This window comes from Pholcus phalangioides, unplaced genomic scaffold (genome assembly GCF_987345545.1).
Source record: "Pholcus phalangioides strain wild (caught in Gottingen) unplaced genomic scaffold, Ppha-v1.0 ptg000021l_1, whole genome shotgun sequence".
NCBI lineage: Eukaryota > Metazoa > Arthropoda > Arachnida > Araneae > Pholcidae > Pholcus > Pholcus phalangioides.
Genome location: NW_028301614.1, coordinates 10,767,441 through 10,790,589, shown reverse-complemented (window position 1 = coordinate 10,790,589; position 23,149 = coordinate 10,767,441). Strand labels below are relative to the sequence as shown.

The 23,149-nt window shown below is 33.3% G+C and overlaps 1 protein-coding gene across 1 annotated transcript in view; it reads right to left on the bottom strand.

The window, feature by feature from the left end:
- Positions 1–23,091, bottom strand: part of Mcm7 (minichromosome maintenance 7) — a 30,400-nt gene extending 7,309 nt beyond the window's left edge. The window contains exons 1-13 of the mRNA XM_089249040.1: positions 22,980–23,091; positions 17,132–17,211; positions 16,867–17,031; positions 15,680–15,804; positions 14,242–14,422; positions 11,107–11,244; positions 10,179–10,361; positions 9,906–9,987; positions 6,410–6,544; positions 4,943–5,026; positions 4,510–4,721; positions 2,986–3,167; positions 2,426–2,678 (exon numbers count right to left, since the gene is read on the bottom strand). Of these exons, the coding sequence (XP_089105166.1) occupies positions 2,426–2,678; positions 2,986–3,167; positions 4,510–4,721; positions 4,943–5,026; positions 6,410–6,544; positions 9,906–9,987; positions 10,179–10,361; positions 11,107–11,244; positions 14,242–14,422; positions 15,680–15,804; positions 16,867–17,031; positions 17,132–17,211; positions 22,980–23,010 (1,851 nt within the window). The 5' untranslated portion in view covers positions 23,011–23,091. The remainder of the gene's footprint in view (positions 1–2,425; positions 2,679–2,985; positions 3,168–4,509; positions 4,722–4,942; positions 5,027–6,409; positions 6,545–9,905; positions 9,988–10,178; positions 10,362–11,106; positions 11,245–14,241; positions 14,423–15,679; positions 15,805–16,866; positions 17,032–17,131; positions 17,212–22,979) is intronic.
- Between the last annotated feature and the right edge of the window lie 58 nt (positions 23,092–23,149).

Sequence of the window (23,149 nt, the reverse complement as noted above, 5' to 3'; positions counted from 1 at the left end):
TAAGCTGTGAAGCAGTGGACTCTGTAGATGTTGATGTAGTTGCTTTTTGTACATCAGGTATTTGTTCAACATCATTGCCCCTTCCAATACACTGAGCTATATGGCTCTTCATCCTGTCCACACGATTACATCGCATAACTCCACAATTAATGCATTTTGCATATATCTTTCCATTTTTCTCTACTTTATCAAAATTTTGCCAGGCTATATGCTGTGGCCTTCCACCACGATTCATTATATTTTAAACTAATAATAGACTAAATATTTATGATTTTTTAGAAATTGGTTTCACTAAACATAAAAAAATATCAAATGAAATTTCTGAAATTGGTTTCCATATTAATCCTCACTACTTTACAATTCAAACAATAAATAGCAAAGTTGGACTTTTCTCTAGTACACTGGTCTTTGTCCTCTAAGGGCAGCTGGTGTCTTTATTGGATTATAAGACCATCTGCCCCTAGCATGATAATGCAGTCACTACTGTTGCTGCTTCTTGGTGAAGGAAAAAGAAAAACAAACCCCTGTGAGATAATATACCACTACATTTAGATCTGTGATGCAATCCCCATTCATGAATTTTCTAAAAATAGAACGTCAGAATGCATAGCCCAAGGTTAGAAAATGTGGTAAGAATTAGCAATTTTGATATTGTAATATAACTTAAGTAACTAAGATACTTTATATAAAAAATATGTATATTCAGGCTACTTGTATAAGGTCTTTTTGAAGGAAAAAAAAACACTTATCATTTAAAAATATACCACCAAATGTAACCCAAGAATAGAAACTGTGGTAACAATGAAAAATTTTGACTAATAATGAACTAATTAATTTTTCAGGGGAAAAATTTTTTAGGATAATTTAGTATTTTGATTGCTGGATATATATATTCTAATGTTATGTACAATAAGAATATTGTTTTAAATATCTGGGATTGTCTAGATAATATAATAACAGAAATCTGCATTATATATAGCAAGCATGAAAGAACTTTTTAAACATGTATCTGTTGTAAAAAAAAAAAAGTAGAGCAGATGTTGATATGCAAATATATATATATATATATATATATATATATATATTCATATATAAATAAACAGTTGAAGAAATTTTAGAAGGTTGAAACTATCTTGAATACATTACATATCCTTCCGTAGTTTTATGCTATGCTCTACTCAAATTCTATATTTTACAAGTATATATACATGTATATAATTGTCCAAAATAATTATGTGGGGGGGGGGGGGAAAGATTATTTTAAAATCACACATTATGTATTGCAGCATAGTCACTTTAAGCATTACATGCAATCAATGTGCGTATTTTCAATGGGAATTTATATGTTGAAAAGCAGTATTTGAGGTTTTTGACGGAGGGTTTTTGACGTGACAGTTTAAACCGCGGTTTAAACCGTCAAAAACTGACATGCGTCAAAAACCTGCCAACCCTGGTTACACATCAATATTTTATAATTCCTTAATTCTCATCTGTATAAGAAGCCGCTCTATAGGAAGGGTGCTAAATTATGGAATGTATAAAAATATATATAATTGCCTGAAAAATTTTGAAAAAAATATTTTGTGTGAGAAATTCAAACCATGAATGTGTTGGGTAAAATGATTTGCAGAGAAAACTGCAATTTTTTATGCACATACACATAACAAATACAAAAATCTATGAGTTTTCTGAGCCATTTTACAGATGCATTTGATATGCCAGAGGGATGCTGGAAAGATGTCTCACACGGGTGCAACTTTTATATCATTCCACCATCTCTGTATAAACAGTTACAATTGTTAATTGAAGATTGAAAATGGTAGATGCAGCAAATGCCAAAAAAATATTTTTTCAGTGTCAAAGCATAATAAATGCCAAGGTTTTCAACCTGGGAAACAATGCAAGTGACGAAACTCACTCTAAGTAGGTGAAAAATGCATCAGTAGATATCACTTAACACATTGGTCTATGGTACGTGAAACTTGTTTTTTGCTTTCATAAAATTTGCGATTTGGCACTTAATGTGGTTAATGATACAACCTTGATATTTACTATGCTTTGATGCTGAAAAAAAAATTTTTTTTTGGTACTTACTGTATTTACCATTCCCGGTCTTCAATTAACAATTGTGACTGTTTACAGACAGATGGTGAAATTATATAAAAGTCTCACCCATGCGTGACATCTTTCCAGAATTCCTCTGGCATATTAAGTGCATCTGTAAAATGGCTCAGAAAACTCACAGATCCGTATGCATAAAATAGGTGAAAAACACATCAGTAGATATCACATGTTGGTCTATGGTGCTTGAAGCTTGTTTTTCGCTTTTTCGTAAAATTTGAGATTTGTCCCTTAATGCATTTACCATTTCTGGTCTTCAATTTCAATCAATTAAATTCCAAATTTACTTTCATTAACAACCTACCAATGCAGTGGACAACCTCAGTATACCTAGGAGGTTTCTAGCAGAAGTGAAAGTAGTGTCTTTGCTGTTTCTAGCCTCTTTACGCAATTCAACATATGAGTCAACGATATAATTAGTCAGATTCTCAGGCACAGATGGGTTCTTCTTTTGGCAAAGTGAAATGTATCTCCTCATGAACTTCATGTCCAATGGCTTGAACTTCAATGGTGGTTCGCTGCAATTCTGATGTACATAGGTGATATGCCTTGCGAGCCTATAAAAAAATATATAATTAAAGCAGTTAGTCCTGTATGCTGCAGGCAAATAATTTGCATGTTTACTTTAACAAATGAAATGTCTCAATTACTTGAGACACTGACAGTTAATTCATATTTTACATTCTCAAGAAATCTCATTCATAGCAGCAAAGAAGAGTTGGGGGGAGTTGTTTTTTTTTATTAATTAAAAGATTAAAATAAAAACTGGCAATCTTTCAAAAGGAGGAAAAACTTTTGATGCTGTCCTTGTTCAATTTTGTAATATAATTAGAGATTTGTTTCAAATAATATGATCATAATTACCTCAGATCGTTGTCTCTGTTGGGTTTGTCCTGAATTAGCCACAACAAATCAAATCTTGACAAAAGAGCAGCAGGTAATTGAACATTTTGTTCTATTGATTTTTTTGGGTTGTACCGGCCATAAGCAGGATTGGCTGCAGCTAAAATAGATACCCTAGCATTCAATGTAGTCATAATTCCAGCCTGAAATCATAAAATATTCATATGTATCTACTTAAAAACAGAAAGTGTGAGATGTACATATAGCATTTTTCGATGGCTAAAAATCTTTCTGTACACCACCATTCTACAATTTGAGATACTCTGATTTACAAAACCTGACAAACTAAGATTGAGTAGAATTTACAACTTGAGTAAAAAGTTTGGCAAATGAAGTAATTTGGTGAATAAATGGAAGAAAGTACATGAGAGGTACAATATGAACCATAGGAACTTTTTTTCTCCACAGAAATACAGAACTATAAAAAAAATGCAAAAGAATTTTTTTATTCATTCAAATTTTTAAAGGAAAGAGTAATATGGACAATGCTGGTCACATGCTTTAGAAATAAACGGGGGAAGCAATGAAAAAAAAGGATTTTGTTACATGCGTGTATGTACAGTAGAACCCTGCTAATCCAAACTAATTGGGTCTCTTCGAATTAGCGAAAAGTTTGAATTACCCAGGTTTGTCTTTTAAACGTGGCTTTTTTTACAACTGTAATAATTGTTAGTATTTCTACAGGTGAGAAGAGAGTTACAGACCAGTTTAACAATGACCGAAACAATTGCGGGGAAATTAAAGTGATTTTTTTTAGCATCCAATTTTACATCTTTGCTTCAGCCAATGGGGTTGATACAAATCATCAAACAGGTGTGCAAAAAAATGTTGCTTCAATATCTCATTGAGATGAGTAGCTTTCCATTCTCTAAAAAATGTTTACAAAAATTCCGCGAAAATTGTCATCTACTGGCCTGCAGAAGCATACGTGATGGAAACTTTGCAAAAGAAAACCTGGAAAAAATTATGTCCAAGACTTGATTTTGACAATAATCAAGAAACAACAAAGGAATCTACCGAAACACTCTAGCTTTTAAAATATCATGACATTCCACCACCAGACTCATTCAGAAGCTATGGTTGTTTTTGAAACTGCCCTTCAATACGCAGAGCAGCATGATAACGCAACCGCTGCAGACATCATGTTTCTGAGACAATGGCTGCGAATAAGCAACTGCTAGATAAATGTCGCTTCTTCAAATGAAAGAGGATTTTTCCAAGGCAGCTATGTAATTCATCATTATGGAGGTATTAGTATTCATTGTCTATACGTAAAATGCAATGTGCTGCAATGCAGAATTTATGAGCATTTGTTAGTTTTTTTTCTGTTGTTGATTCATCTTTCTCGCGCACGTCTTTTTTTATTTCTTTTTAAGGACATTTCGAATTAGCTGTGACACAGAAAAAGTCATAGCATAGGCAATTTCTGGAAATTATTTAATTTAGTGATGACTTTTTAAACTCTGGATAAAAGTAATTTATTACCTTTGCTATTGAAACTGTCTGCTGCTCCATAACTTCATGGATTGCAGTACGATCACTATCCATCATCTTATCGAACTCATCAATGCAACAGACACCTTTATCAGCCAAAACAAGAGCACCACCTTCTAGTGCCATTTCTCCAGTTACTGGATCTTTCATGACAGCAGCAGTCAAGCCAACACCTGATGAGCCTCTACCTGTTGTGTATTGACCTGAAAAAAAAATAAAGAAAAAGTTTTCAAACATCCCAAACAAGTAAACATTAGTAAAAAATTTTTGTATTGATTGAAAATGATGTGAAATATTGCCAGTAAAAGGTCTATTTCGTGTATAGCTATATTAAATTCAGATATTTTTTAAACCTCTAATAATTTCAGGGGCATAATTGAATCATACAAACTAGATACATTAAATAACAATAACTTGTACTCACCACGTGGTGCTAGACGATCAATATATGACAGTAACTGTGACTTAGCAACACCAGGATCACCCATCAAACAAATATTGATGTTTCCTGAATTAAACAAAAACTATATCTAAGCATTTTCGAACCATCTTTTTTTTAGGAAAAACTTCATTTAGTTGTTGATTCATTATACAAGACATGTACAGTATTAACCCTTCATTGAGAACAATATAAAAAAGAAGAGCTCAGGCACATGTACCTACAAGATTCATCTATAAAACCTGCCATTTGAATATAAAAATCAAAACTGCCTATTATTATGGGTACCACTTGTTTCCCCCCCCCCCTTTTCAAAAAAAACATTATTTGTTGATACAAGGGGTGTGCAGAGCAAACCCTCCATGGGGAGCAATACAGAAAAAAAAACTGGGGCAGAATGTGCCTACCAAATCTATTCGAATATAAAAATGAAAAACATGCTTATTATTATGCCTAACACTTATTTTATTTCCTCAGAACAAATCTTTATATGCTAAAAATGAAAAATAAATAAAATACAGTTGAACATTCGCAGTGTAAAGTCATTGGAAAAAAAAGAAGAGAATTATGCAATTAATCTCTCCTGAATCTGTAAGATGACTATAAATTCAAACTTAATCATCAACATTCACAAAGGATAATTATCAATCATTAAAGTTTTATCATGCGTTATGAAACTGCTTCCGAAATTTTACTTATCATTCTTATGCTATCAAAGAAATATACTTTCATTCACGTAATATAATCGGAACATTGTTACTTTTCATACTCTTAATGACAACAAAAAGATTTAGATTTTGAATGTTACACCTTGGTTGGAAAGCATATTCGGTATTAAGTGGTACAGTCTGAATGCACTAGAGCTAAACAATATTAAAATGGGCATTAAACTATCAAAAAAAAAGGAAAGGAAAAACAGCATTTTAAAACCTTTATTAGTTTTTAAAAATTTGTTGTTTAGAACTTAATTGAAAATGTAAAATCTGGCTTCTTGTAGAACATTTCCAAATTAAATTTGCTTAAATAAAAATCATTTTTCTTCCTCCAACTCAAATTATTCATAAAGAAATTGGAAAAAGTTTGAATTAAACAAGAAATTTTAACATTAAATTAGATAGAAAATTCAAGGAGAGCTTGTCAGAGTTCAAATCATCCATAACTTGAATTAACCAAGTTCTATTGTATATCATTTATATAGTTATACATCCAGAATAGAGGGAAAAAAACCTTTTTGAAAACATACAAAGGCCCAAATGAGATCCATATTATAATTATTCACTCAATTCCCCCCACCGCAAGCATTGAATTTTCTTAATGTCACATGAAACACAATTAACATTTTTAATGAAACGTGTCTATTGCTTATTTATGTGTATTGCTTACTTACTGACTAATAAGTTGAACAAGTCAAGTGTTATTTGATTTATGAATTTATATCTGGCATAAACAGACCTCTTATTTTCATTCCATTGGGATTCCTGTCCACACCCCCAACCAGAAGAAGCAACAGTGCTTTTTTCACATCCTCATGTCCATATATTTCAGGAGCTATGCTACTTGCCAGCTTGTCATAGAAGTCATGCTCACCTATAATTTAAAAACTGTATGAAAACCCTTATAACAATTGTCGAAAAATTAGAAAATTACATCTATGACAAAGTTACACTAACTGAAAAAAATATATATTTTGCTGCCGGGCAAATTCCCTAGGAGCCACTGTTTCTTGAGAAAAACTGTGTTTGCATTTAAAATAATATTATCCTTAACTTTCCCAGAACTTAATGACTCCCTTTCCATGTTCATGAATGTGCTGGAATAAATAATAAAAATTTTGTATTCTTCTCAAATTCCTGGGACTCAAACTTGGATCCCATAGGTGCCAATTCTCAGACTTTCAAAATCTGTAGTTTGTCACATGACTAAATATTTTGCTGCCCAAGAAAATGTCATACAAAGAAAATGTAAAGTCAGAGCATAGGGTGACTATATACCCATTTTCCTGGAACATTCCAGATTTTTTCCATATAATTTTGGACGCTGCAAATTTTATAAGTAAAAATGTCCCATATTTTCACTCCACGTTGAATTTTATTCTTCACTGAAATCACAGGTAAAAATTATTTTTTGCCAACTTATAAATTACGTTATGATAGAAGGCAGGCTTTCACGGTCAGAATTTATAATAAATTTCCATGCCTTTTGGGCTGTTATGCTGTGTTCCAGGCTTCTTTGAAGCAGCGTTTCGTCCACGACTGCGGTGAACGCATCTTCAGTGCTTCTCAAGCGAGGAGACAAAATTACCTCCTTTCATAACCGTTGTCCACTGACACTTTTGCTGGAGACACAGAAGGTTCAACCTTGTGATTGTGACGTCAAGCAAGTGCCGTGTTGATGGGACGTGGAAGCTTCTGATTGGGTGGGTGGGCATCAGAGTCTTCAAATTTGAATGTGGCTCACAATTCAGAAAAATTTATTTTCTAACCGTCCTGATCTTGTTCAAGTGCAGTCCTTCTTCCTTCCTGTTGAAATTATCTTTGTACTTTATCTCAATAGCTTTGCGGTTTAGTCAGGAGTAAAAATGTGTTTCTGAAGAGAGGAACTTCTTGGAAGTGGATGTCATGACCCTCGAGGAAGACATGTTCAGTGACAGCAGATTTTTCTGTTTGCCCCAGGCATGTAGACAGATCCACATGAACAGGGAATCCTACAAATTCTCGCAGGTGAGAAGGGGTCTCAAGGGTCTTTAGCTGATCAAAGAGGAGTACCTATTGTTCGAGTGAGTTTGTAGATCGTGGAAATGTTGTGTTTCTGAATTACGGAACCAATTCTGTCAGTGACATTTTTTACACATGGGAGATAGGCTGTGCTCATTTGGTCTGGTAGCGTTAATGGACAATGGTCCTCTAAGGAGGTCATTTCGTCTCCTTGCTTGTCAAAAACAGCACCGAAGATATCCACCACAGTAGTAAACAAAACGTTGCTTCAAAGATGCCTGGAACATGGCATAAAAGCCTGAAAGGTATGAAATTTATTACATTATGATAATTCCACTATGAATGTGAATATTTTTCTCACATGTTAATCATTTCAAAGAATTTTTTCATACATAGAATTCATTTTAAACAAATTTTTAGTATAATTAATTTTTTAATCCACAGTGATTTGCAGTAGCGCTTCATTTCCTGCCATTAGCCATTTTTTGGTGAATTTAGCGTTAGTTGGCAATTTTGTTATTTTTGGCATTGTACTTGGCGAGAACTAACGATTTCCCATATTTTAAATCCCAATTTTTCGTATTTCTTTAGAGGGAACTCAATCATTCCAGGATTGCAAGGATTTTCCTTTGAGATTTTTAATTTTTGCAAAGCCACAATTTGAATATTTTTGAGGGGTTTTCTATAAATATATGAAAAATTAGTCAAATCTGGTTTGCAACTGGAAGACAATTTAATAAGGCTGAAAAAATCGGAAGAACTGGCAACTATGGAACACATTCAGCTAGAAGTTTGTGTACAAATCACTCTGATCCCAAATGATTCTGTTCCTTCGTAATGCAACTGCTTTTGTTATAATGACACATGCTATAAAATTTCCTGCTTTTTAAATAATATGTTTTGCTCTAGAGGTTGAAGTATAACTACATATTTCATTGGTAGTATGCAGCAAATAAAAATGTTGTCCATGTTGCCATTTGGTTCTTGATTAGTACAGCAATACCGTACTTTGAACCGCAATGGGTCTTTTTTTTTTAAATAACCCAGATTTCGAAATTAAAATATTTACTGAAAATATCTTCCCTCTACCCCCAAAAAAACTATAAGCAAATATTCTACCAATGATCGTTAAGCATATAATAATTTAATCCACATATTAAAGTTCAGAAGCATTACAAAATAAATTGAGTGAAAAGCATTGGCAAACTGCACCACATTTATCTTGTAAGCACAACTACAGTCAATGCTCGATATAACAATCACCTTTGTCCCATCGAAAAACTGAAGTTATATTGGGAGGGTTGTTATACGAACATAAAAAATATATGATAGTGTCGTTCTATGAAAACAATTGGGACTTATCCTACTGGTCTTTGTAATGGAATTGCAATAACGTGGGGGTTGTTATAATGTGCATCAACTGTATTTCTATCCTGCTTAGAATAAATTTGACTTTACCATTTCAGTTTATTCATTTTGTATTTTTGTGGGTGTGAAACAACTCCCAAAATAATTGGATCTGTATTATTTTATACAGAAAAATTTGGTTCAGGATATAAGACTTCCTTGATGCAAGCAGAGTTTAGGAATGATTAATTCCATAGAGCAAAATACCACTGTATAAATTTTTCTTATCGATAATGTTTTGAAGAAAAAATTCTCTTTTTATGCTAAAAAAAATTATAAATCAAAAAAGAATGAAGGTAACAAAAATATAAATACACAGTTGAACTCTTTCAAAAAAAAGTGGTAATAGTAGGTCTCAGCTAATACAAGCATTACTAAAACCATGTTTAGTTTACTATTTAATTGCATTAAAAATATCACACTTTCTAGGTGTGATCACAGGTGAAAGAAGTTTTTCTCACTTTAAACAGCATACATATCAAGATTATTTGATCATTTTTGTCACACCATGGTTATTTTCCGCACATGAGGACTAATTAAACCGGGATCTACAATTTATTGCAGATTCTGAACTCCTTTTTTTTTCGTACACTCACAGAGAGGTTGGTGCTTTAATCCCTCAGTGTGGGATTCCACATGCTGTAGTGACCTTTTTCTGTGGTCATATAGCTGTTTCTGTTGTACCCCTGTGCAGGAAAGTTTCTGACAAGGACACAAACTGGGTATTGAACTTACAACACCTCTAAACATCCTTTGGTACTTTAGGCAAGTATCTTATCAATCCAGGCTACTGCGCCCAATATCAAGATTATTCAGTTTTTCCTTACCAGCTAACTGCATGAGTTCTTCTTCAGTCAATTCATCGTTGCCAATTTCTTCATTATCTGTTTTGTTCATCTTTACAATTCTCTGTTTGGAAAAAGATATATATATATATATAGATATATATATTATTGTAACTGTAATCATGTTTATGTACATATCAAGTATACAAACAAAAATTATCAGGCTTTTTCTCTCAAAAATATTGATTTAAACAAAATTAATTTAATTCGACTACAAAACAAAATTTTAAAACTTGCAGGAATATTCATACTTACATGTGCTTCAAGATAGGTGTCAGCTAGTAAGCCCTGAACGATCTGCCTGAATCCGGTCTTGAGAAGTGGAAGATAGACTCCAGTGACACTAACATGGTCCCCAGGCACTGTGATTCGAGTGTTTTCACCTCTCACATAAATTGTCATAGACCTTGGAATGTTTCCTACTGGTACTTGATCACTCTGTTGAAAATTACGATAAATTTGTTATAGAAGTGAATTAACATTTTTTTTTTATTTCTTGGAACTAAATCATGTCCCTTTATATGGGGAAAGGACTAGCTTATGATTTTTAGATGTAGCAAAGGCAAAAGAATTTGGCAAAATAAATTACAATGAAACCTGTATAAAACAGATCAAGAGATTGAAATTATTTTTCGTTTCAGACAGGTTTCCATTTTATACAGGTGCACACAAAAATATATACATTTCCACCCAAGCCCAACCACTTACTTCCATAACCGGTTCAGATAGATAATAAGCATTCACAGTTTTTCCAAGTAAAAGAGTTTCCTAACAAAAAAGGGGATCAGTATGACCGAACTTCCTACCATCCAAAGGACAAAAACTTGCACTTGGCCAAAAATTCTTCCCATTTCAGCAGGTTTTTTAAATCTAAAAATTGGCCAAATGTGTCTTCCGTTTTCACATTAATTAAAATTTCTTTTAATTCAACATTTGACTGTATAACTTTAACTGAAGCATGATAAGATGAACAAGTAAATTTTCCGAATCAATTTATAAAATAAGGAACAAACAATATTCTTATATCTAATCAATAAAGTTTCTCAGCCGTTACCAATTGAAGGAGAATTTCTTAGAGCAAAGAACCATCATGGGTATGGAGTCATTTTCCCCAACTTTGACTCTGTACCGATGATAGCCTTTTTGCACAAGGAACTTCTCTTTCAATACTCTTTATACTCACATGTTCTTGGATACGTATTTCTTGGAATCTAAGGAATTTGGAACCACGGGTCTGAAGGTATAATCGACCAGCTGACTTGTTTGTTTTACATTCATTGCTGCTGCACATGATAAGTGGCATAAAAGCAGGGCCACCAACCTACAAAACATGAAAAAAATAAATTGCTAAACAGAATGATCAATAGGTTTCGTACTCAAACATACAGCAGATAATTTTTTTGCTCATAAGTTTTGATAATTCAAATAATTTCAAAATAATTGCTTGAACTTTTTTCAACATATTATGTGGTGGCATAAGTAAATGGGAAAAGGTAAGGGGGGTATTCCTTTAGTTGATTGAGTATGGTGGAAACTATTTGTTACTTCTGTAGATATGGGCTAGTGAAATTGATTTTGTTTCTTTTAGAAGTAAATTATAGAAAGGTAAATATATCTAGCCTCTTCATGGAGCATACTTCTCATAGAAAATATGAAGCACTCGTGCGCATGTCAAGATAATGGTGACGGACAGGCTTTTTCAACTGAATTTTGGAATGTACAGCCCTCCAAGCACGAGATGCTAATTGGCTATGTCATGTCTGATTATAAGCTTTTCTTTAAGGTGGATTGCACATTAGCAACTGTGCTTTCTTGTTTGCAGTCTTTAGGCCTTGTAGAAATTTCATGAAAATGCCATGGCATCACACTCATTGGCATAGTCATTGTAATGTTTTCGTTATGTGTTAGGTACTCCAACACTCACAGTATTCTGCAAGAAGGGATTGAACACCCAGCATTTATTCAAAAATCAGATTTTCATGCATAGAGCTGAAGCTGCATAACACATGCAGACATGCCAACTTTTGAAATCCAGAAATCCGGAGATTCTCCCGAGGGGGGGGGGGGGAGGCCCCAGCACTCACAGACTCCATCAAAAAAATAAAATTCACAAAAAAAAAAAAAATTGATAATTTTTTTTTTTAATCAATTAAGAAAAGGTTACATTTCCCCCCCCCCCATCCCAAGGCAGGTTCTGCATTGCCCTTGAGCAGAATATAATTTCATGTTGGTCTTTCCATGCAGAATAGAGAAATCACATCTACATACTGTTTATAAAATATGTTTCCTTTCGTGAATGCTATCAGTGATTCTATCTTGGGTATATGAACTCTTAGAAGCTTTATATTATAGCTTTATTATAGCTTAAAGTTTTATATTTTCTTTCTGAACACGTTTAATCGGAAGAAACAATTAAAATTACAAAGCTGCCAACGAAAAAACGTGTTTACCGCACGGCTGTTAATGGAATACAATAACGATTATACAGGAATTTCGGCAACCAAGGTCATGCCCCTGATAAATAATTGCCGATAAACACTACAAAAACGAAGTCACATCTTTGCCAGTTGCTCAAATGCGGTCACAGAGACTGTTTTTAGGACTGCTCGATGGAAATTACCACGGTTGTCCTCTATGGGTGTTTTCCCTAACGACGACGGTAATCATTGACGCCACGGCAACGTGAAAGCTCGTGTAAAATCTAATTTTCTGCCAAAATCCAGAGAAATTTTAACAAATCCGGAGAGCGGGAGGAAGGATGAAAAATCGGGAGAGTTGGCAGGTCTGCACATGTATGAAATATTTCACTCGCCTTTAGCAAGGAAGTTTACAGTGATCCTGCAGGGACTCCACAGCCGGGTGTTAATCTTTCAGCACATAATTCAATTTGTTGCATAAACTCAAAAATCCTTCATTTTCATGTTCATTTTTCTAATTTCAAGACATTTCATGAAGCCTTGGTATTGTACAGATTTTTAAAGATATTTTACTTTTGAGAAAGTTAATGCCTTCTATGGGCTTAACATAGAACAAAAATAAAATAATGAAATGTACTGATGACAATCAAGACACTTCGAGGCCAGTACCCATCCCCACGATTCTAGGGCTTTTTATGTCTCAATTGTGAATATATTTACTGTAATTTCCAAATGTTTTATTCAAGAAAATTATTACGTACATAATGGCAAATATATATTTTTAGTTGTCGTGTGAATCGTAATATTCGATTAAGTGGGAAAAAGTGTTTGAAATTAGAAAAATGAAATAAATAAAATTATTAATGATATAATTGAAGTTAAAGAAAATAACAAATTTCAAAATATGCAAAGAATTTTTTTTTATATGAGGTTCAGAGTGCACATTTCAGAGCAAACTGACACTAATGAAGCAGCAGAAATGACTTGGCAATGAAAACAAATTTGTGGCAAGACAGCGTACTAGCGAAGCAAAAAATTATTCCTATTCTCCCCACATCAAAAGAAACCCTCTTTACAGAGGGGTGTTCAAAAACAGTTCTGGTGGTTATACTGCAGTTTTGAGGTAGATAGGCTATCTATATGAACAAGGTCACAGCTGGATACCAAGATGCGATTCTTTTCAAGGGATTTAAGAATAAAAATGATCATAATTTTTCATAACAGTATTTTTTCCTCTCCCTATGCTTTTTCAAATACAAGTTACAGAATGAATTTTTCACAGCTCATAGATAAAGCGCGATCTTTGGAGTTGAATACAGCCTATAAGTTAAAATAAGAACTATAACTGGCATGAAAATCAAATAGTACTCGTAACATAAATTAGCTCTTTAAACATGAAACTAAAGGTTACTTTTCCATAGGTATGGTCAGCGGCGTCTTTTTTCCACACCAAAATTGGCAACCCTGACAAGCAAAACAGTATTTGAAAGGTTTTGCAGTCCTTTATCAATCTCACTAATTAACCATGTATTTCAACAATTAATTCGATTTTATAAGTGCAATTTTTTTCAGTTTTCCACATTTCCTATATATTTTGATTATCGCAGAAAACCACACATTAGATTGAACATGCAGTAAAATACATTTCTGGTGTAATTGGATGTGTTCTTTGTCAGTCATCTTGAACTGACCCACACAAAAGTGACGATTGCTTAGAGCAAAAAAAACGTCATAAAATTGGTGCTGACCATGCCTGTGGAAAATTAACCAAAGAAAAAAATAAATATTAATATTTCTTTTTAAAAATTTTTGATTCAATATTTTTGAAAAAAAAAAAGGTTTTCATCAACCCTGATTGAAAAAACATGCAAATATAAAAGTGAATCATCAAATTTACAAACCGGCTGGTAAGTTTCAGCACCACACTGGTCACAAGTGTACGTTGCAACAACCATCATGGGCTTGACCTCAGTACATCGCGTGACTATACCCTTAACACAAATGAGTTTACCAATATGCTCAGCTTTCACTTGCCTGACTGATACATGCTTCTGTGCTGAGGGGGATTTGAAATACACTTCACTGAAGGGAAAAAGACAAAGATATAGAACCAGTTTTCATTTCATCGTCAGATTAAAAAACATTTTCTGCACACATAAAATATCCATGCAACAAACATTTTATGGCCTGAGGCCACACATAATACATAATATTGTAGTACAACGATATCTCTGCTCATTAATTTTTCGGCTAACAAAGATCTTTCGACATTTTACTGTCACTCATAACGTGTACAAATTCGACTAATGAAGATTTCTGTTGATGTGGATGCAAATTTTAACCTAGCACAGCCACATTGTGAGCTGAATTTTAGAGCCAATCATCATCAGAATTACTGTGTCTAGACAGATTAACTTCTGTCCATCTCAGAATATTTTTCTCCAGAATCTTCTCCACTTCCCTTTCTGAAAGTTTTTGAATAATTTCATATAAAATGAAAGATTCAGCTAATATAAAATGCATTTTAAAAAATGGAGAATATGTTTTCGGAGCACGTGTTGTTTCAGACTGTTAGCAAACTAAACAGTCTGGAAAAATAATTTTTAAGAAAAAAATTTCATTCCTCTCCAAAATTCCAAGGAATATTTTTTAACAAAAAAACAAAAATAACTTCATTACAAAAATACCTGTATTTTCATCTTAATGAAATTTGGAGTAAAATTAATTTTGATGCATAATTTAGCATCTGGATGCATATTGGCAAACACTGGTCTGGGCATTCTAGGAGCTTATCTTATCCATCTGCATGTATCTGACACAGAAATGAGCTGACCAAATTACAAACGGATGTGAACACTTACGAACTCATCTAGGTTGTGTCAACACTTCTTTATTTACCCAAATTGAAAAGCCATTTATTTTAGCCTTCAGTCAGTTTTTGTATTTTTTATAGATTTTCATTGGTTGTTTAAAAAACTTATCTTCAATTCTCTGGTAATTGTGTTTCAGTCAACAAAGATTCCTGCTAATGAACACAGTTCTGGAACAAATCACCTTTGTTAGCCAAGGTATCACCATATTGGCTTGGATTGAGAAAGTTTGGCCAACATTACCAAAGCCAAGTGTGAATTTGTAAGCAGGCCTTGACAAATCTGGAAACCAAATCTAGTCACCAACCAAATATTTTAGGAAACAAGTGTATTTCTTCCGAGCCAATAATCGCACATAGAAAATTTTAGGTGCCGATACCAATTTTTTAGTCACTATGGGGTCCTGACTCTCCGGATTTGTCAAACTTTGTTTGTAATTCTATGAGCATGTAATCATAAGTTGACTTACAATCGTCGAATTAACTCTGCTGGATACTTGTTCAGAGGATCTCTCAGTTCTCCAGCTTCATGATTTCTCTGTTCTATCAGTAGACGATGTTCAATATATACATCAAGCGCATCTTTTGCAGTGACCTTCATAATAACAATAACAAACTACAGTTGAAATTCCAAGTATGAAAAAACATTTTTTTAGAAAAGATAGGATATTAAGTGGAATGAACATTTATAGTCTTACATATTTAAATGATATTCCATTCACTGATAAGGTAATAAAAAAATATGTATAATTGCATAGCCAAAGCATTTATCTGAAATCTATGGAATGACCATTCTGACTCTGGTTCATCATGGTCCATCTATTAAACATGAGAATTGATTCAGAATACCATTATTGAAACTGCTGTTTCCATGAACTAAGCCCAGAGACAAGACGCCTCCCCCCCCCCCCACCTCTCTTCACTATATTATTTTTTAAAAACTTTAATCACCAAATAAAACTACAATGAAACCTCTATATAACAGTATTTTGCAGACCAAGAAAAAATACTGTTGTAGAGTAGGGATTATTATTATATCGAGAGGCCACATTACCATCATGTGCCATAAAATTTATGATTCTGTTGGCATCTCTTCTAAATCAGCGTCATTAGTACCACAAAAAAATTCACTCTTGAGAATTTATTTAATGCAAAAAATGTAATTGATTAGTTGATAAATAATATTCAATTAGATGTGCTTTGCCCCAGTACAGAGGTTTATCATGATGCACTTTGGTATATCACAAAAAAAAATCAGTGAAACCGAAAACATCAACACTTTCGATGATCAGGTGGTGCCAAATACAATATCATTAGACGTCATCGGAAGAAATAAAATATGTGACAAGTTCAAAAATATACTGAAGGATATTTCGAGCAAACTATAAAGAAATATTAATGTTAAGAATATTACTTTATTCAAAATTTCCTCACACAAATTATCATTTTATAGAGGGGTTCATCGTATTAAAGTATATTGTTGTATCGAGAGAAGTTTATTAGACTATAGGCGATTCTAAACAAGATTTGAAAAAAATATCAATGTAGAGGGATTTTTCGTTATATTGAGTATCATTGTAGTGAGGTTCCACTGTATAAATGAACTCTTATTTTTAGTAATTTTTTTCATATGGTGAAAAACAATCAAGTTTCTTACTTCTTTTTCCTTATAATCTGGCAATAAATCATGAATGGCATCAGCAAACAAAGAACCATATCTCCGAGCATTTTGAACAATGCATTCTGACATCTCTGAATCGAATTCGGAAACATCATCCAAGTCAATATAAATCGCAACTTGTTCTCTATGTGCTAATTTTGTCTGCAAAAAATAAATTATTTTGCATCAATACGTTGAAGCAATAAAAAAAATCTAAATGAGAAAAAAAAACTGATGAGATCAAGATAATTGAAAAATATACCAATTGGGAGCTGTACTTGTAATTTTTTTTACCCTTAGCATCGGTCGCAGTGAAGCTTGTAATAAATTCCTTGATCTTGTCTGAAACAAACATTAGCAATCAAAATTATAGAATGAATTTAATTTCAATAGGAAATTCCTAATTACTTTATAGTAAACAGCACACTGAGTTATGAAACTATAGAATTAATTAAATGCAAAGATCTGTTTAAATAGGTTAAAGGATTTAGTAGTTAACTAAATTTCAAGTTGTTAAGCACTCAAGACTCTGTCTCAACTTAGGTAATCAAATAGTGAAACAATCATTGGATAGAAGGAGGCAATGCCTACTGGTGCATGCGCACAGCGCCTACTTAATCAAAAAAATAGGTTGCATCCTATAGACCTACTACTTACAACAAAGACAATCACCAAGTTAACTACAAACCAGTAAATCACTTAACCTGTGTAAAAAGGCCTTTACATTGGCATAGTTTCTGACTGACTGAGGTAGATGCATTTTCTGAGGGCGTATCAAGTCTATTTACCTACGGGTCATTCCATGTGAAATCAACACAATTTTTATATAAATTTTAACTCACCATCTCAGATTTTGATGAAACTTGGCACAGAGGTAGCCTACATGTAGATAAAGAAAACTACCCAATTTTATTAAAATACGTCAACCCATTTTGAAAATATGGCGATGTGAAGTTGTCAAAATTCACCAAAAAACACCCCACTGCCATAATTTCAAATTGCTGTAGCAACTCTTCTAATTAAGCTAAAATGATGGGACAGGTGTCATTTTGCAGCATTTTCTATGGGCTTTCCTATGATATGCAACACAATATGGGTGTGAGATGAAATGCTTTTTTTAAATTTAAATTAAAATTTAAATTTTGAATTTATCAAAAAGCGCATCTTCAAAAATTTTCAAAAAATTGTATACAACACTTCACATTATTGTTAACTAATTCCCTAAGTATGAAAGTGGGACTGTCATGGGTTTACTACTTTATAAAATTTCAAAAATACATATTTCACTAAAAAAATTGACATTTTTGTAAAATTTATAGATTTAAGCAGAAATATACATAACTTACCCATAATTAAATTTTCACTTTTTTCATAAATTTATTTTTAATGTGTTTAAAATACAACTAGTGACTATGATGGGTGATTATTTTATGGTTTAACTAGTTTAAACCAGTCCAACTGCCTGTGGGCATAGGCAGACTGATCAGTCTTCATACTGATTCATTGGCAGTTGGATGTGAATGTTGTTGGGGATTAATGTGATGGTAATAAGTGTCTTTTTTAAATGTTAATATTTTGTGAGGTGTTGGTATTAGTGAAAAAAAAATATTATTTCAGTATATTTTCTTAGTGTTCTCTTCAGAAACTTTTTTCTATATTTTAATTGAGATCTGTGTGATATTATACAATGGAGAAAGAAAGATATCAGACACTACAATGTTGCAATCCTTTAAAAAAACAATCATTCTGTGAAAAACATAAGGAGACTAAGAAATGTGCCTCAATGGATGTGTGGTATGTTTCCTGATATGCCAAAGATATCAAAAATTTGTGATAATTGTAGGAAGCAGATTGGTTCATTGAAAAATATGCAAGGAAAAAATGATTGCAGAAAACTTTTGGATGATGAAACAAGCTATGTTCCTCCACCTTCAGCTGTTGTGCAGACACTAAATATGTCTCTCCAGGAATTAGGAGAGTCCCCTGTGCGTAGTACAAAACTTCAGATGAAGAAGTATTCAACCAAAAAATGTAAAAGCATTGGGTTAGCACTTAAAAAAGAACTATTTGCTAATGCAGAGGATTCCTCAGAAAATGAATGTGAGTCACTGGAACAATCTGTTATAGCTAATCTGAAAGCTAGCTTTTCCTCTAGTAGCAGGAAAAAGAAAGTAATGCTACTGACTTGTTTGCCTGAATCTTGGAGTATAAGAAAGATAATGCGCGAATTCAATGCTCCTAACTACATGGTACGCCAGGCAAAATGGCTTTTGAATGAAAGAGGTATATATTAGAAAGTCCTGACCAAAAACCGGGAAAGAATTTGTCAAATGGAAATAAAACAGTAATATCTAAAAACTTATTTTGTGCAATTTAAAAGAAGCATATAAAATTTTCAAAGATGAATTTCAAGAAATAAAGATAGGGTTTTCTAAATTTGCAGAACGGCGCCCAAAACACTGCATTGTAGCAGGATATAGTGGAACACACTCAGTATGTGTTTGCACTACACATCAAAATGTCAAACTTATGATAGAAAATGCTAAGCTCTGTATGTTAACCAACGGAGAATTGGCCTCTTATAAACACTGTTTGGCAAAAATGCTGTGCAACCCAGCATCAATTCATTGCATTATGGGAAACTGTAGTTCTTGCCCAGGAAGTGACCCAATAAAAAGTACACTACAAAATTCATTTGATAATAATATGGTTGAGAATATCACTTTTCGACAATGTGTTTCAGTAGACAGATGTAACTTAGAAACCATACAGAAGACATCATCAGAGTTTATCGAATTATTTTCTGAGAAATTGACCACACTGATACTCCATGATTTTCTAGCTAAGCAGCAAAGCTCTTTTGTAAATGAAGTCAAGGAAAACTTGAATGAGGGTGAATATGTTGTTACATGTGACTTCTCTGAGAATTACACTTTTGTGATCCAAGATGTGGCCCTGAGTTATCATTGGTCAAGTGATCATGCAACAGTGCACCCCTTTGTAATGTATTACAAAGGAGAGAAGAAAACAGATCATATGAGCTATGTCATAATTTCTAATTGTCTAGAGCATAACACTATAGCAGTTTACTGTTTTCAAAAAAAGCTAATTCAATTTTTAAAAACCAAATTTCAAACTGTACAGAAGATATATTGCTTTTCGGACGGCAGTGCAGCCCAGTACAAGAATAAAGAGAATTTTATAAACTTATGTTTCCACAAAGAAGATTTTGGCATCGATACAGAATGGCATTTTTTTGCCTCTGCACATGGAAAAGGACCCTGCGATGGTGTCGGTGGCACTGTTAAGAGATTAGCAACAAAAGCAAGTCTGCAGAGGCAATATGAGAACCAAATTCTTACTCCACAACAACTTTTTGATAGGGTAGTTAAAAACATTACATCTGTACACTTTGAATTTTCAACACAAGAAGAGTACATTGAAACTGAAAGATTTCTAGAACAATGCTTTAGTCAATCTGTTACCATCAAAGGAACACAGAGGTTACATGCCTTTATACCGATAGCATCAAGTACATCAAAAATATTAGTAAAAACTTTTTCAGGTACAACAGAATCTACTGTTGAAACAGTCACAAAATCTCCGGAAAAACTGGCTTTAAGAGATATTCATGGATATGTTACTGCCATCTACGACAGGAAATGGTGGCTAGCTTATGTTTTAACAAAAGACGAAGGTCTTGATGAAGTTAAAGCTACTTTCCTTCACCCAGCTGGCCCATCACTGTCTTATGCATATCCTACAAAACCTGATATTCTATGGGTATCTGTAAATGATGTTCTTTGTAAAGTAAACCCAGTAACACCAACAGGAAGAATATATCAAATTCCTGGGGAAATTACTGTAAAAACAAATGAAGCGTTCAAAAAGACAGTGTAAATCTTAAAAAATATACTGTTTGTATCAGGTTTGGCAAGTGACATTTGAATGTATGTGTTAAGAGTAAATTTCAGTGTGTACATAGATATATTAAGAATAAAGACTAAAGATTTATTTATGGGTAAGTTATGTATATTTCCACTTAAATCTATAAATTTTACAAAAATGTCAATTTTTTTAGTGAAATATGTATTTTTGAAATTTTATAAAGTAGTAAACCCATGACAGTCCCACTTTCATACTTAGGGAATTAGTTAACAATAATGTGAAGTGTTGTATATAATTTTTTGAAAATTTTTGAAGATGCGCTTTTTGATAAATTCAAAATTTAAATTTTAATTTAAATTTAAAAAAAGCATTTCATCTCACACCCATATTGTGTTGCATATCATAGGAAAGCCCATAGAAAATGCTGCAAAATGACACCTGTCCCATCATTTTAGCTTAATTAGGAGAGTTGCTACAGCAATTTGAAATTATGGCAGTGGGGTGTTTTTTGGTGAATTTTGACAACTTCACATCGCCATATTTTCAAAATGGGTTGACGTATTTTAATGAAATTGGGTAGTTTTCTTTATCTACATGTAGGCTACCTCTGTGCCAAGTTTCATCAAAATCTGAGATGGGGAGTAAAATCACTGTGTTGACTTGACACGGAATGACCCTTACATAAGTTTCCCTGTTCGATGCTACTCCATAAGCATATGAGCTGAATGTAAAAAAGTAGCGAGGCGTGGATTTGAACCCAAAACTCACACAATGTTACAGTCCATTATTCTACAGACTGTGCCATCGATACGTATGAAATAGTTTCTAAAGTTGAAAAGTTTCTTAAAACACTTGACAACTTAAAATTTAGTTAACTACTAAATCAACTAAACTCAAGTAAACAGGCCTTTTGAGTTATTTAACAGTTGGGACTATTACTTTAATCATACATGCTCAACCGATGGCCAGAGGACAAAATGTGGTCCTCAGTCATCTAAGATGTGGCCTATTTTGTAGAAATGAATGGAGCAGCACATTACTAGACCACTTAAGTCATTAGTTACCAAACTGTGGGTCGCAACCCCTGAGGACGTTGTGTTAATAAACTGTGGGAGAAGTCACACGAGAATTTCCAAAATAGAAACGTCCTGATAAATTTATTTTTATCTTTATTAATGTAACTAAAAATATACCAAGTCAATAGCATGCCTTAAATCATATTTACTGAGCTATTTAACTTTATACGTATCACATACCCGTCATGCTATAAGCATGAATGTGCATTGTCCTTGAGGGGGAAAAAACATGGGAAATGACTTTTGAATGTTTATTTTACCCATGTTATTCTATTCCCGAATTTTCCCAAAAATGTTTTGAAACACACGTTTCAATAATGATACAGATTAGAGTTTCACACGAAACTTAGATAGCAAAATAAGGTAACCAACCAGCTGATAAAAAAAAGGTGAAAATTTGTACATTCATGCATCTAGCATTGGGGAATGCAATAAATTTCTGCATTTACAATAAGTAATTTATGCTTAGAACTAATTTATATACATAGAAATTTTCTAATCATTTGATTGCTCCGTGGCACATTCCCAGATCACTGAAGTGACTCGGCATGCAGTCAAAGATTATTTAAGTAGCCAGCAACACGTTTTAAAACCAGTGAAGCGCCCCGCACTCTCAAAAAGGTTGAGCACCCTTGCAGGGCCAGAGGACAAAATGGTCTTAATGGCATCATGGGTCCCCGGGCCAAGTTATTCTTCTGAGGTCCTACCTGAGAAATTTTCGAAAGTTTCAGCCGGTTTTAATTTCTCTGAAGCCCCCTTTCCTTGAGACCCCAGGCGGTGCCCGGGTGGGCCCCATACGTTAAGACGGCACTGCACCCTCGACCTGTAACATTCAACGGGTTACAGCACATATTATTTGAGTACCTCATACGTTCACAGCACTTGTGAAAGCCATACAATATTCAAGAGTTGAAAATTTGTGATTAAACTAATGTAATTTCAGTCACTCGATCATTACTTTATTATTAAACACGATTAAATATTTGTTTTCAATATATATTGAGAAAATCTTCACAATAAAGTGTACATTCAACTTTTCATTCAAGAAGGCGGAACGGGTTTACTATACAATATTAATGATTAAATTGAAAGAATAAATAACTAATTTCATATAATGAATTCACAATAAAGGCGTATTCAAATTACCTTTGTCATCGGTATAAACTCGAACGGGCATTTTTAAAATTTAATTTAAAAGCACTTTGACAATGAAAAAACAAACGCCACAATGCCACTCAATTTGGCGGGAAAAGACTCTGAGGCAAGTTTTTCTTATTTTCACTTCCTAGAAATTATAATATATTTTATTCTATTTA